This window comes from Nerophis ophidion, linkage group LG14 (genome assembly GCF_033978795.1).
Source record: "Nerophis ophidion isolate RoL-2023_Sa linkage group LG14, RoL_Noph_v1.0, whole genome shotgun sequence".
NCBI lineage: Eukaryota > Metazoa > Chordata > Actinopteri > Syngnathiformes > Syngnathidae > Nerophis > Nerophis ophidion.
Window position 1 is genome coordinate 52,675,367 of NC_084624.1, and position 14,214 is coordinate 52,689,580.

At 39.9% G+C, this 14,214-nt stretch overlaps 1 protein-coding gene across 2 annotated transcripts in view; it reads left to right on the top strand.

Moving 5' to 3' along the window:
- The window catches only part of LOC133568854 (tripartite motif-containing protein 16-like), a 30,243-nt gene that overhangs the window by 13,585 nt on the left and 2,444 nt on the right, over positions 1–14,214 (top strand). Inside the window, exons 1-5 of one of the 2 annotated variants that reach the window (XM_061921031.1) lie at positions 5,224–5,309; positions 10,270–10,517; positions 10,589–10,748; positions 10,854–10,904; positions 14,100–14,162. In XM_061921031.1, the coding sequence (XP_061777015.1) occupies positions 10,344–10,517; positions 10,589–10,748; positions 10,854–10,904; positions 14,100–14,162 (448 nt within the window). In that variant the 5' untranslated portion in view covers positions 5,224–5,309; positions 10,270–10,343. Of the gene's footprint in view, positions 1–5,222; positions 5,310–10,269; positions 10,749–10,853; positions 10,905–14,099; positions 14,163–14,214 lie in introns of those variants that run through there. The other variant, XM_061921030.1, reaches the window with a different exon arrangement.

A 14,214-nucleotide genomic window follows, 5' to 3' on the forward strand; every position in this document is an offset into this window, starting at 1 on the left:
CAGGTAAAAAGGTGTCTAATGCTTAAACCACGGGTAGGGAACCTATGGTTCTAGAGCCAGATGACTGCATATGGCTCTCAGATAAATCTTAGCTGACATTGCTTAACACAATAAGTAATGAATAATTCCGCTGGTAATCACAGTTTCAAAAATAACGTTCAAATTATAAAACATTCTCATGCATTTTAATCCAACCATCCGTTTTCTACCGCACCTGTTCAAGATGTCGCATTAATGGTAAGAATTATTATATTTATTATTGGTTAACTTTTATAATAACAATGTTGTTAAAAAGAATAAGAGACTTATTATACTCTACAAATGTTGGTCATACTTAAAAATGCACAAATTTAGTTGTATTCAGTGTTGAAAAATGTTAGATGGCTCTTACGGAAATACTTTGTGAAATATTTGGCTTTCATGGCTCTCTCAGCCAAAAAGGTTCCCGACCCCTGTCCTAAAGTAATAAGTATTACGTTTTATTTGTGTTTTACGTATCATAGTGCAGTATTTGTCTTATTTTCTACTACGTTGTGGCAATTGATGAAAATTAGGGCTGCGACTAACGATTAATTTGATAATTGATTAATCTGTCGACTATTACTTCGATTAATCGATTAATAATCGGATAAAAGAGATAAACTACATTTCTATCCTTTCCAATACTTTATTTTAAAAACCAGCATACTGGCACCATGTCCTTTCGACTTGCCAAATAAAACAAGGCAAGTGTTACAAAAATGTTTTTGTTTTTTTATAAAGTCCACCATTGTCCTGCACAATAGCAATAATTTTGCTTAGGGGAATTTCAAACCTGGCTATTACCTATTCCAACCATTCTGCAATGTTGGATGCTGAATGTCTTTCCTCTAGTGACATGGTGGTAAGGCAGATTGACTTAATGTTCCATTCTTCTTCAATGTAGTGGCATGTATTGTCAAGGTAGGCTACACTTGTCCACACATCAGTAGTGAGAGCAATTTAGCTCTGGGTGGCTTTCATGTCAGTCTACACTGCATGGAATGTCTGCTCGTACTTCCTCTCCATCAGTTTGGTAAAATGGTTCCTCGAGGGAAGAGTGGAACTGGGGTTGAGGACGTGAATCATTGATCTAAAACCTTTATCCTCCACTATTGATAGTCTCTTCATGTCAGTTAGCAACATATTCAGGATAGCATCAGTCAGTGCAGCCGCTTGCCGTGGTGTGCAGACCTTCCTTTGTACCAAGTCGCTAATGCTGGCTTGTTTCTTTCTGAAATGAGAGAAACCATATAATGAACGTACATAGTACGTTTTAATTTTCCTGAAGGAACTCTCCTGAAGGAATCAATAAAGTACTATCTATCTATCTATCTATCTAGTAGCATCATTTACATGTAACTCAATACATACCCAGTTGATTTAATTAATCATTTATGACGTAAAAGACAAATACGCCACCACATAAAAAAAAACCCAGCTAAATTAAATAAATGAACATTGGAGTTGCATAATACACCAATTACAACACAGAAATGTAACTCATCAGATCAGAACTGGATCAGATAATGCAGTGGTTCTCAAGGTTTTTTAATTCAAGTACCCCTTAATCAGAGCAAAGCATTTTTGTTTGAAAAAAAGAGATAAAGAGATCCTTGATTACATTTGTCATTAGGGCTCCGAATCACAGCTTAATAAGACCCAGGACAGCTGAGTGGTTAACACTGTTGACCACCAATCAAGGGGAACTGGGTTCTAATCTTAGTAAGGACTCAGTGTTTATTTTTCAGTAGTGAGACAGGTGTTCAATTAAATATGTCATTGGGGCCCGAAATCTCACTCTCAGAAGACCAAGGATAGCTGAGTGGTTACAGCAGCTAACTCCCAATCAAAGAGTACGGGGTTCAAATCCCAGTCAGGTCCATCAGTAACTATGAAAGCTCCAGCACCAAGAGTAAATGTTTTATATCATAGTTTACTGAGACAGGTTCGCGATTAAATATGTCATTGGGGCCCGAAATCTTGTATAAAGAAGACCAAGGATAGCTGAATGGTTAAACAGCTAGCTCCCAATCAAAGGGTTCTGGGTCCAATCCCGGTCAGGTCGATTGGCTTGCCAAGCCAAAGTATGCAGGAGTGGGGACGCCGGACAATGTGGGGTGTATCACCTCCCCCACACAAAGTAAAGCTAAGTGGTAGCTGGTTAATTAACTTATAGTTAAAAAGGTAAGTATGGGTAATAATAATAATAACAAATAGTCTGTTAGCTCCTCCTGTGTGCTGAGGCTAAAGTTGGTAAGTGTACCATCGGTAATTGCTGGCTGGGAATAGGAACATGAATAATTAATCATTGTGAGTGTTGACCAATCAGCTCTCCTCGGTCCGACCAACAATTAGTTAATTAAAAAAAGTACCAATAAGTACAACAAATTGGAATAACTAAAGAGAGAAAAAATTCTAATTGGATAATGAAAAAAGGAAAAAAAAAGGGATGAATAAAAAGATGGATGGATAATAATAAGAGACAATTAAGAAAAGAAAGATTATTAAAATTATGAGGAAATACATATTTTAGTTGTGCTTTATCTTTTTGTCATTATCCAATTATCATTTATATGTTTTATTATCCATTTACAATTAGTCAGACGGAGGAGGATTCATCCACCGTCTTTTTTCTTTTCTTATTTATTGTCTCATTTGATTATCCACTGACTTCCCCTGATTTTATTTATCCCCACCCCGAAAGGGAATAAGCGGTAGGAAATGGATGGATGGATTTATTTTTCTTTTGTTTTTCATTATCCAATTGGAATTTTTTCTCTCTTCAATTATTCCAATTTGTTGTATTTATTGGTTGTTTTTTTATTAACCAATTGACTAATTAACCAAGGAGAGCTGATTGGTCAACACTCACAATGATTAATTATTCATGTTCCTATTCCCAGCCATCCCAGGCAGCAATTACCGATGGTACACTTACCAACTTTAGCCTCAGCACACAGGAGGAGCTAACCCCCGAGGTTACCCTTAGACTTTTGGACTACAGACTATTTATTATTATTATTATTACCCATACTTACCTTTTTAACTATGAGTTAATTAACCAGCTGCCACTTAGCTTTACTTTGTGTGGGGGAGGTGATACACCCCATATTGTCCGGCGTCCCCACTCCTGCATACTTTGGCTTGGCAAGCCAATCGACCTGACTGGGATTGAACCCAGAACCCTTTGATTTGGAGCTAGCTGGTTAACCATTCAGCTATCCTTGGTCTTCTTGAGACAAGATTTCGGGCCCCAATGACATATTTAATTGCAAAAATGTATGTAAATATATATGTATATATGTGTGTATGAGGGAATAAGCGGTAGAAAATTGATGGGATGGATGTGTGTATGTATGTGTGTATATATATATGTATATGTTGTGGAAAAAAGAAACTGCATAGTTTACAATAACAAAAACAAAAAAAAACAGCTGTACTATTTTCCTTTTACTGTATAACTTTGTTGTAAAAAAAAAAACACTGTATATTTTGCAGTAAAATGCTGGTGTTTTTTTTTTTACTGTAAAATCAATCAATCAATCAATCAATGTTTACTTATATAGCCCTAAATCACTAGTGTCTCAAAGGGCTGCACAAACCACCACGACATCCTCGGTAGGCCCACATAAGGGCAAGGAAAACTCACACCCAGTGGGACATCGGTGACAATAATGATCCAGTGGGACGTCTGTGACAATAATGATTATGAAAACCTTGGAGAGGAGGAAAGCAATGGATGTCGAGCGGGTCTAACATGATACTGTGAAAGTTCAATCCACAATGGATCCAACACAGTCGCGAGAGTCCAGTCCAAAGCGGGTCCAACTCAGCAGCGAGAGTCCCGTTCACAGCGGAGCCAGCAGGAAACCATCCCAAGCGGAGGCGGATCAGCAGCGCAGAGATGTCCCCAGCCGATACACAGGCAAGCAGTACATGGCCACCGGATCGGACCGGACCCCCTCCACAGGGGAGAGTGGGACATAGAAGAAAAAGAAAAGAAACAGCAGATCAACTGGTCTAAAAAGGGAGTCTATTTAAAGGCTACAGTATACAAATGAGTTTTAAGGTGAGACTTAAATGCTTCTACTGAGGTGGCATCTCGAACTGTTACCGGGAGGGCATTCCAGAGTACTGGAGCCCGAACGGAAAACGCTCTATAGCCCGCAGACTTTTTTTGGGCTTTGGGAATCACTAACAAGCCGGAGTCCTTTGAACGCAGATTTCTTGCCGGGACATATGGTACAATACAATCGGCAAGATAGGATGGAGCTAGACCGTGTAGTATTTTATACGTAAGTAGTAAAACCTTAAAGTCACATCTTAAGTGCACAGGAAGCCAGTGCAGGTGAGCCAGTATAGGTATATATGTATGTATATATGTATATAAAGTATAGGTATATATGTATGTATATATGTATATAAAGGTATATACAGTATAGGTATATATGTATGTATATATGTATATAAAGGTATATACAGTACAGGCGTAATGTGATCAAACTTTCTTGTTCTTGTCAAAAGTCTAGCAGCCGCATTTTGTACCAACTGTAATCTTTTAATGCTATTATGAGGTATTATTACTATTTAGCGGACGGGCAATATGCGCATGTGTAAAGTTAGGAGGACATGCCTCATTTAGCGCAAAAAAGTCGTTTGGTTTAAGCCAGGTTTCACTGAGACCGATGACGTTAAGATTGTTGTCTCTGATGATATTAACTAACAACGTTTTGGGAGACAATGATCTTATGTTTAAAAAACCTATATTATAGGTAGTGGGCTGTTTTAGGGAGTTTTTGATCAAATTATCCGTAGTAGCAATATTAATAATGTTGTGTTTATTATGCCCAGTAAATTCAGTATAATTACGACCATATCTAGGAATTGATACGACGGGAATGTTCCGATTGTTTGATTGTTGCTTTGATAAACTGCACGCATCATGGTTAGCCACCTCAGTAAAACACATGTCCAACTCTGAAACACTCAAAGCAGAAAAGGTACAGATATGTTTTATACAGTGTACGAAAAATTATTTATTATTCAAAACAGTTGTTACAAGCGGCCCTCTGTAACTGGGATGTGGCCCTCAATGAAAAGAAGTTTGCGGCCCCTGCCCTAGGGGCTGTGAGGACCACACTGAGCATTAAGAGATTCATGGAAAATGCTTCTGACTCAACTCTTCTTGTGCTCTTTTGTAGAGAAAATTACAAGACGCATCTTTGAAGTGTGAGCAGAACCTAAAAGACTCGGAAAGGGAGCTACGATATGCTGTCAGGTACATCAAGGTGAGTACATGCTAACACTTTGTTTTGACATGAAATCAAAGCAACCAACTTTTATGTCTACTTTTTAATTCAGTTTTTTTAACAATGCTTTCCCCTGTAAAAATAGGTTCTTTGAAATAGATATTATTTTACCCTCAACCCTATAGATATAATTCAAAGAATATTTAAGATAATTTTTAGAATTATTGAAAAATCCTTTTGTAGCTAAAATTAGCATTGCAGGATAAAAATTTACAGTTTTTTGGTATATGTATATTACCTTTCGTTGCTGCGCCGAACCTGGACTAGTGCCCACTATTGGACAAGTCCATCCATTTCCTACCGCTTGTCTTTTTCGGTGGCGGGAGGGGGCAGGGGTGGCGGGGTGCTGGAGCCTATCTCAGCTACATTCAGGCGATAGGCGGGGTACACCCTGGACAACTCACCACCTCATCACAGGGCCAACCCAGACGAGTAAAGTATTTAATTTATAAAAAAAAAAAAAAAACTGCTGCACCAAACCCAATAGTCAGTATGACTTAGAGCTGGGGCGATATGGCCTTTTATAAATGTCTCAGTATTTTATATATGTAACCGGGTCAATTACGTCTTGTAAATAATTTATTTTCTAATGTTTTATTATTGTTATAATTACACAAAATATGTAAGTTACATGTAAATACCTGAATATTGTTTGATGTTTTGTCAATGTGGAACCATTGTCTCGTTGTCCCTCCTACTGCAATAATTACTGTGACACCTGTCTTTTCATACGCGTTAGACACGCCCTCCAACTTCCCTTTTTGTCCACGATGACGGGAGAGGTAGGCGTTCATGCGACGACGGAAAATATTTTGTCTTAAGAACTTTAATTCATTTCTTGTTCATTATTATATATTTGTGTAGGGGCTCGACGATGGCACAAAGTTTTGATGACGATTGTATTCTGTTTTATCAGTTAAAGTGCAGTGGAGAGACCCATGGTGTCGGTCGTCTTCCATAAAAAACACACAACGCAGAGGAAAAGACCACCGGTTACAAATATATATCTGGATATTTGGCCTTAGTCTTAAATGAACACTTGAGGATTGATGATTCTGTGTCTACATTAAAACATTCTTTATTCTGCATTAATATATGCTACTTTTAAACTTTCATGCAGAGAGGGAAATCACAACTACAAGTGTATTTATTAAACAGTTATTAAGCAGTGGCACAAACATTCATGTCATTTCCAAAACAGAAAGTGCAAGATTGTCAGAGACATTTTAAAACAAGCTATAAGTGCACTTTTGTGCATGATGTCACTAAGATGACATATCAAAACAATACTCAATTAAGTGCACTTTTTGTGCAGAACGCCACTACAATAGTTTAAAACAAATAAAGTGCACTTTTGTGCATGATGTCACACAAGATAGTTCAATAAGTCTCAAATAAAAATGGGCTGCATATTAGGAAATCAAATAGTGTTTTTTCATACGGTGTTGATGTGAAAATAGTTGCTTGGGCATTTTGTTTGTGTGGCACCGAACGGAGATGTTGACATGCAGAGTTTCAAGCACTTTTCATTCTCTAGCGGGTGACTTTTCAAACAATGCTACATTAGCGGTGGTGCTACTTTTTGTAGCAACACTTTTGCCGCATATTTGTTCAACATATTCCCGCTTGAAGCCAAACCACCGCCAGACAATGGACCCCCTGCTGTTTTTCTTAGTGATTAATTCTTCTTTCATTTGTTACCAGATTGGCACCTTCTGTCTCTCGTATTACCACTCGCACCTCGCCGTTAGCATCACAGCTAACGTTACCATGTTGCTACCTCTCTCCTCCGCGGGAGCGTGTGAGGTTGCATGTAACGTATGTAAGAAGGTGCGCTTGTTTTACGTCTCTGTGAGAAGGAGACAAGAAAGAGTGAGAAGAGCCTGTAGTGTAATGCCCGCAGCTAAAAGTAACTGCCTGAGAACATATAATCGAATATCATGATATAATCATTTTCTATATCGCACAGAGACAAACCTGCGATATATCCAGTTAATTCCATATATCGCCCAGCCCTAGTATGACTCATTACATATGAGCTAATAAACCAACAGTAGAATTGCTCGGGTTTGAATGCTTGTTCTTGAGGGGCAAATATCACAGACTAACATGACAAAAAATCTCAACAATTTTTATTACAATTATAATCAGACAGGCAGAGCTCACATACTGTAGATAGACATTCACACACTTAATAAATATTGAAATTATTTCTATTACAATTTAAATAATTACTTTTCTGCCCTTAAAGTCATCCTGTGTCCAGGGACTTATTTCCTGAGTTGGTAAAGTTATTGTTCCAACTACAATTGTACTAACATACTAGACTTTATTGATTTGCGGTCATTCAAGAGCTCTAGCTTTAGAGCAGGGGTCGGCATGGCGTTTTAAAATCGTGTTTTTATCACCGTCTTTTAGTAAAGGTTAAACCGTTTTTATCTTTTAACCTTTTTGAACAAGTGGTGCATGCTTTTATTTCAAGTATCCTGGACTACTGCAGTGCACTTTATGCTGGCATTAGCCAAAAAGCTCTCTCCCGGTTGCAGTTAGTCCAGAACACGGCAGCAGGACTTTTAACAGGGGCCAGGAAACGCCAGCATATAACCCCAATTCTTCAGAGTTTGCACTGGCTCCCTGTTCATTTTAGAATTGATTTTAAAACATTGCTGTTTGTTTTTAAATCTTTAAATGGACTGGCACCTCAGTATATCTCGGACCTTATCCAAATTTACATTCCTGCGTGCGCTCTGAGGTCCGAGAGCCAGTTCCAGCTCGTGGTGCCCAAGACCAGACTTAAGACCAGGGGAGACAGGGCCTTATCTGTGGTCGGCCCTAAGCTCTGGAACACTCTGCCCCTCCATGTTCAAACTGCTTCCACAGTGGAGTGTTTTAAGTCTCATCTTAAGACCCACTTTTATTCTTTGGCTTTTAACACTACGTGAGTTGTGTGGTCCTCTGTCCTCTTTTATACACTTTGATTTCTATTTTACTGTTTTAATTGATTTTACCCTTTAAAATTGTTTATCATATTTATTTTTATATTGGTTTTATATTTATTATTATTATTTTTTTATTCAGTCATTGGTGGAGCATAATATTCTTTTTTAATATTGTTTTTAACATGGCTGTGCAGCACTTTGGAAACGTTCTTGTTGTTTAAATGTGCTATATAAATAAATTGGATTGGATTGGCAACCTAAAATGTTGAGCCATATTGGACCAAAAATACAAAAACAAAAATGTCTAGAGCTGCAAAGGGTTAGGGTTAGACTTAAAGTAAACCAAATGAGCTCAAATATAGCTACAAATGAGGCATAATGATGCAATATTTACATATAGCGAGCCTAAATAGCATGTTAGCATCGATTAGCTTGCAGTCATGCAGTGACCAAATATGTCTGATTAGCACTCCACACAAGTCAATAACATCAACAAAGCTCACCTTTGTGCATTCACGCACAACGTTAAAAGTTTGGTGGACAAAATGAGACGAAAAAAGAAGTGGCATAAATCACGTCCGAGAGAGTTGTACATGTAAACAAACCTCGGTGCGTTCAAGGACTCCCAAAATTAGTAGGACTAAACGGCGCTCGCCAAATACTCGAATCAGTGAAGCATGTTTAAAAAAAACAGTGTGCTTTATAACAATTAGGGAGGACTGTGTCATGTTTGTCCTCCTTCAGAAACTATATTAAAACAAAAAATATATATTTTTCCCTTCAAATTTTTCCATTTTTCATACATTTTTGAAAAAGCTCCATAGAGCCAGTAGGGCGGCGCTAAAAATCCACATGCGGCTCTAGAGCCGCGGGTTGCCGACCCCCGCTTTAGAGGCTAGTATGGCGTATTTTCTCCTCCCACCATGTGTCGTGTTGTTGGATGTAACAAACTAACTTTGTCACCATTGGAGGCAAAGACACTACCTTGCATTGAGTCAGATTTGCAGACACAGCTGTAATGTGTCATCATTCATTATCACCCATCCATCCATCTTCTTCCGCTTATCCGAGGTCGGGTCGCGGGGGCAGCAGCCTAAGCAGGGAAGCCCAGACTTCCCTCTCCCCAGCCACTTCGTCTAGCTCTTCCCGGGGGATCCCGAGGCGTTCCCAGGCCAGCCGGGAGACATAGTCCTCCCAACGTGTCCTGGGTCTTCCCCGTGGCCTCCTACCGGTTGGACGTGCCCTAAACACCTCCCTCGGGAGGCGTTCGGGTGGCATCCTGACCAGATGCCTGAGCCGCCTCATCTGGCTCCTCTCCATGTGGAGGAGCAGCGGCTTTACTTTGAGTTCCTCCCGGATGGCAGAGCTTCTCACCCTATCTCTAAGGGAGAGACCTGGAAACTCATTTGGGCCGCTTGTACCCGTGATCTTATCCTTTCGGTCATGACCCAAAGCTCATGACCATAGGTGAGGATGGGAACGTAGATCGGCCGGTAAATTGAGAGCTTTGCCTTCCGGCTCAGCTCCTTCTTCACCACAACGGATCGATACAACGTCCGCATTACTGAAGACGCCGCACCGATCCGCCTGTCGATCTCACGATCCACTCTTCCCTCACTCGTGAACAAGACTCCTAGGTACTTGAACTCCTCCATTCATTATCACAAGAGTATTAAAAGCTCCATCAGCGGCTAAGTTCCTATCTCTTACATCGTCTAACTCCAGTATTGCACTCAGCCTTTTGCTGCTACAACTAAGTCATCAGCATCAGTTACCATGAATTGATTAACGTGGACCCCGACTTAAACAAGTTGAAAAACGTATTGGGGTGTTACCATTTAGTGGTCAATTGTACGGAATATGTACTGAACTGTGCAATCTACTAATAAAAGTATCAATCAATCAATCAAGCATCAGGTTAATTTGCAAAGAAAGGTACTTCAAATGAAGGCAATTGAAAGCAAAGTGTTAATTAAGATATTCACTCACCACACACAAAGTTGATCTCCCGCAGCACACCACTGAGGCGGCGGTGGAGGAAAGTGAGAGAATATTCTCCAAGCTCATCCGCGCCATGGAGAAGCAGAGGGGTGACGTGAAGGAGATGATCCTTGGCCACGAGCAAGCAGCCCTCGCTCACACCCAGCATCTCCTGGAGAAGGTGGAGAGGGAGATGATGGAGGTGAGGAGAGGAGAGGCGGAGCTTGAGAAGCTCTCCCGGCTGGACGACCACCTCCACTTCCTTCAGGTGAGCGGGAGGGTTTTCTTCAGCCAGTCCCGGCTTTGTTTTCTTCCAATTTGCTCTGCTCGTCCTTGCAGAAGTGCAGAGTTCTTCACTTCCCGACCAAGAAGGTGCAGATTCCCAACATGGACACATTTCCATACCTGATGTACAAAAGCATGAAAGGAGGTTTGGCGGAGCTGAGGGACAGTCTGGAAGAAAGTCTGCAGCGAGAGTTCAACAGGATCTCTGACAAAGGCAAGCAAGACGCCACTGGACTTATTCTTCAATCATAATGCTTACATGTGTCTCCAATGGACTTATTGTAAAAATAATAATGCTTACATGTGTCTTTATTTTCAGTGTCTTCACTGAAGGAAACCAGCAATCCAAATCCCCCGGAAAAGATCAAAGGTATCAGCATCTAAGTTGACTTTAGTAGAGTGACACTGCAACCTTACAGCTTAAAGGCCTACTGAAACCCACTACTACCGACCACGCAGTCTGATAGTTTATATATCAATGATGAAATATTAACATTGCAACACAAGCCAATACGGCCTTTTTAGTTTACTAAATTGCAATTTTAAATTTCGCGCGTAAGTATCATGCTAAAACGTCGCGGTATGATGACGCGTGCACGTGACGTCACGCATTGTAGAGGACATTTTGTTCAAGCATCGTTCCCAGCTATAAGTCGTCTGTGTTGCTGAATCTTTTGCAATTTGTTCAATGAATAATGGAGACGTCAAAGAAGAAAGCTGTAGGTGGGAAGCGGTGTATTGGGGCCGCCTTTAGCAACACAAACACAGCCGGTGTTTCATTGTTTACATACCCGAAAGATGACGGTGAAGCTTTACTATGGAACAGAGCGGTCAAGCGAACACGGTTGGATTGGACCACACACACAAAGTACAGTGTATTATGCAGCGATCATTTCGAAAGATCGTGTTTCGAAGAGGGTCCCTTGCGAAGGGCAGAGATGGGCATCGCCACCACCCGTCGACTGGTGCTGAAGAAAGGTGCAGGGCCGACCTTCAGGTTGTACAGGTATGACCATATGATCACACTAAAACACAAGAAGATTAGGGATTTTCCAGAATTATCCTAGTAAATTTGTCTAATAACATCTGAATCGCTCTGTCATCTAGTTTTTTTTTCTTTTCTTTCTAGTCCTTCACTCTCACTTTCCTCATCCACGAATCTTTCATTCGCGCTCAAATCAATGGGGAAATCGTCGCTTTCTTGATCCGAATCGCTCTCGCTGCTGGTGGCCATGATTGTAAACAATGTTCAGATGTGAGGAGCTCCACAACCCGTGACGTCACGCGCACATCGTCTGCTACTTCCGGTACATGCAAGGCTTTTTTATTAGCGACCAAAAGTTGCAAACTATCGTGGATGTTCTCTACTAAATCCTTTCAGCAAAAATATGTCAATATCGCGAAATGATCAAGTATGACACATAGAATGGACCTGCTATCCCCGTTTAAATAGGGAAATCACATTTCAGCAGGCCTTTAACAATGATATGGAACTGTGTTTAATCAAAGAGCATCAAGGCTTAATTAGAAAATGAAGTACTAATCAAAGTGCAAAAGGGACTAAAAATATAATGTACATTATGAAGTGCTAACAAATAACTATTATTAATTCAATGTTAACTGTCAAACACTTTAGTCTTAATTTTTGCACTTAAACTATGACTTTAGCTCGAAATGTCTGATATTTTTATTAGTCACTAAACAGAACATTTTGGTTGGCCTTTTAGAGCAGTGGTTCTTTTTATACCACCGTAAGTACCAACATTAAAATAAAAAAAAGGCAGAGTTTATTTTTTTAAAGATTACAGTTTATACAAACCCCGTTTCCATATTAGTTGGGAAATTGTGTTAGATGTAAATATAAACAGAATACAATGATTTGCAAATCCTTTTCAACCCATATTCAGTTGAATATGCTACAAAGACAACATATTTGATGTTCAAAGTCATAAACGTTATTTTTTTTTTTTTGCAAATAATTAACTCAAAATTTCATGGTTGCAACACGTGCCAAAGTAGTTGGGAAAGGGCATGTTCACCACTGTGTTACATCACCTTTTCTTTTAACAACACTCAATAAACGTTTGGGAACTGAGGAAACTAATTGTTGAAGCTTTGAAAGTGGAATTCTTTCCCATTCTTTTTTTATGTAGAGCTTCAGTCGTTCAACAGTCCGGGGTCTCTGCTGTCGTATTTTACGCTTCATAATGCACCACACATTTTCCATGGGAGACATGTCTGGACTGCAGGCGGGCCAGGAAAGTCCCTGCACTCTTTTACAACAAAGCCACGCTGTTGTAACACGTGCTGAATGTGGCTTGGCATTGTCTTGCTGAAATAAGCAGGGGCATCCGTGAAAAAGATGGCGCTTAGATGGCAGCATATGTTGTTCCAAAACCTGTATGTACCTTTCAGCATTAATGGTGCCTTCACAGATGTGTAAGTTACCCATGCCTTGGGCACTAATGCACCCCCATACCATCACACATGCTGGCTTTTGAACTTTACGTCGATAACAGTCTGGATGGTTCACTTCTCCTTTGGTCCGGATGACACAATGTCGAATATTTCACACAAAAATTTGAAATGTGGACTCGTCAGACCACAGAACACTTTTCCACTTTGCATCAGTCCAACTTAGATGATCTCGGGCCCAGAAAAGCCGGCGGCGTTTCTGGATGTTGTTGATAAATAGCTTTTGCTTTGCATAGTAGAGCTTTAACTTGCACTTACAGATGTAGCGACAAACTGTTTTTAGTGACGGTGGTTTTCTGAAGTGTTCCTGAGCCCATGTGGTGATATCCTTTGGAGATTGATGTCGGTTTTTGATACAGTGCTGTCTGAGGGATCGAAGGTCGCGGTCATTCAATGTTGGTTTCCGGCCATGCCGCTTAAGTGGAGTGATTTTTCCAGATTCTCTGAATATTTTGATATTATGGAGCGTAGATGTTGTAATCCCTAAATTTCCTGCAATTGCACTTTGAGAAAGGTTGTTCTTAAACTGTTTGACTATTTGCTCACGCAGTTTTGAAGAAAGGGGTGTACCTCGCCCCATCCTTTGTGAAAGACTGAGCATTTTTTGGGAAGCTGTTTTTATACCCAATCATGGCACCCACCTGTTCCCAATTAGCCTGCACACCTGTGGGATGTTCCAAATAAGTGTTTGATGAGCATTCCTCAACTTTATCAGTATTTATTGCCACCTATCCCAACTTATTTGTCACTTGTTGCTGGCATCAAATTCTAAGTTTAATGATGTGCAAAAAAAAAAAGTTTATCAGTTTGAACATCAAATATGTTGTCTTTGTAGCATATTCAACTGAATATGGCTTGAAAAGGATTTGCAAATCATTGTATTCTGTTTATATTTACATCTAACACAATTTCCCAACTCGTATGGAAACGCGGTTTGTAAAGTAAGACTGTTGGACTATCTGATTCTTTAGCGTGCTACACTTTAATACTGTTTTAGCGGCCCAACTACGGTAAAGAAACAGTGCTTTATGCCACAAGTTTTCTTTAGTTGGATTTACTCATGAACTCATATTTCTTTCTGTCGTCATAGTAACCATTGATCCTCATATCCTGCATGACTCGGAACCAAAGAGCAGAGAAGAATTTCTCCACTGTGAGTAAGAGGTTGTGTTGTGAAAGTGTGTTGTTGCTTACGTGTCAAACTG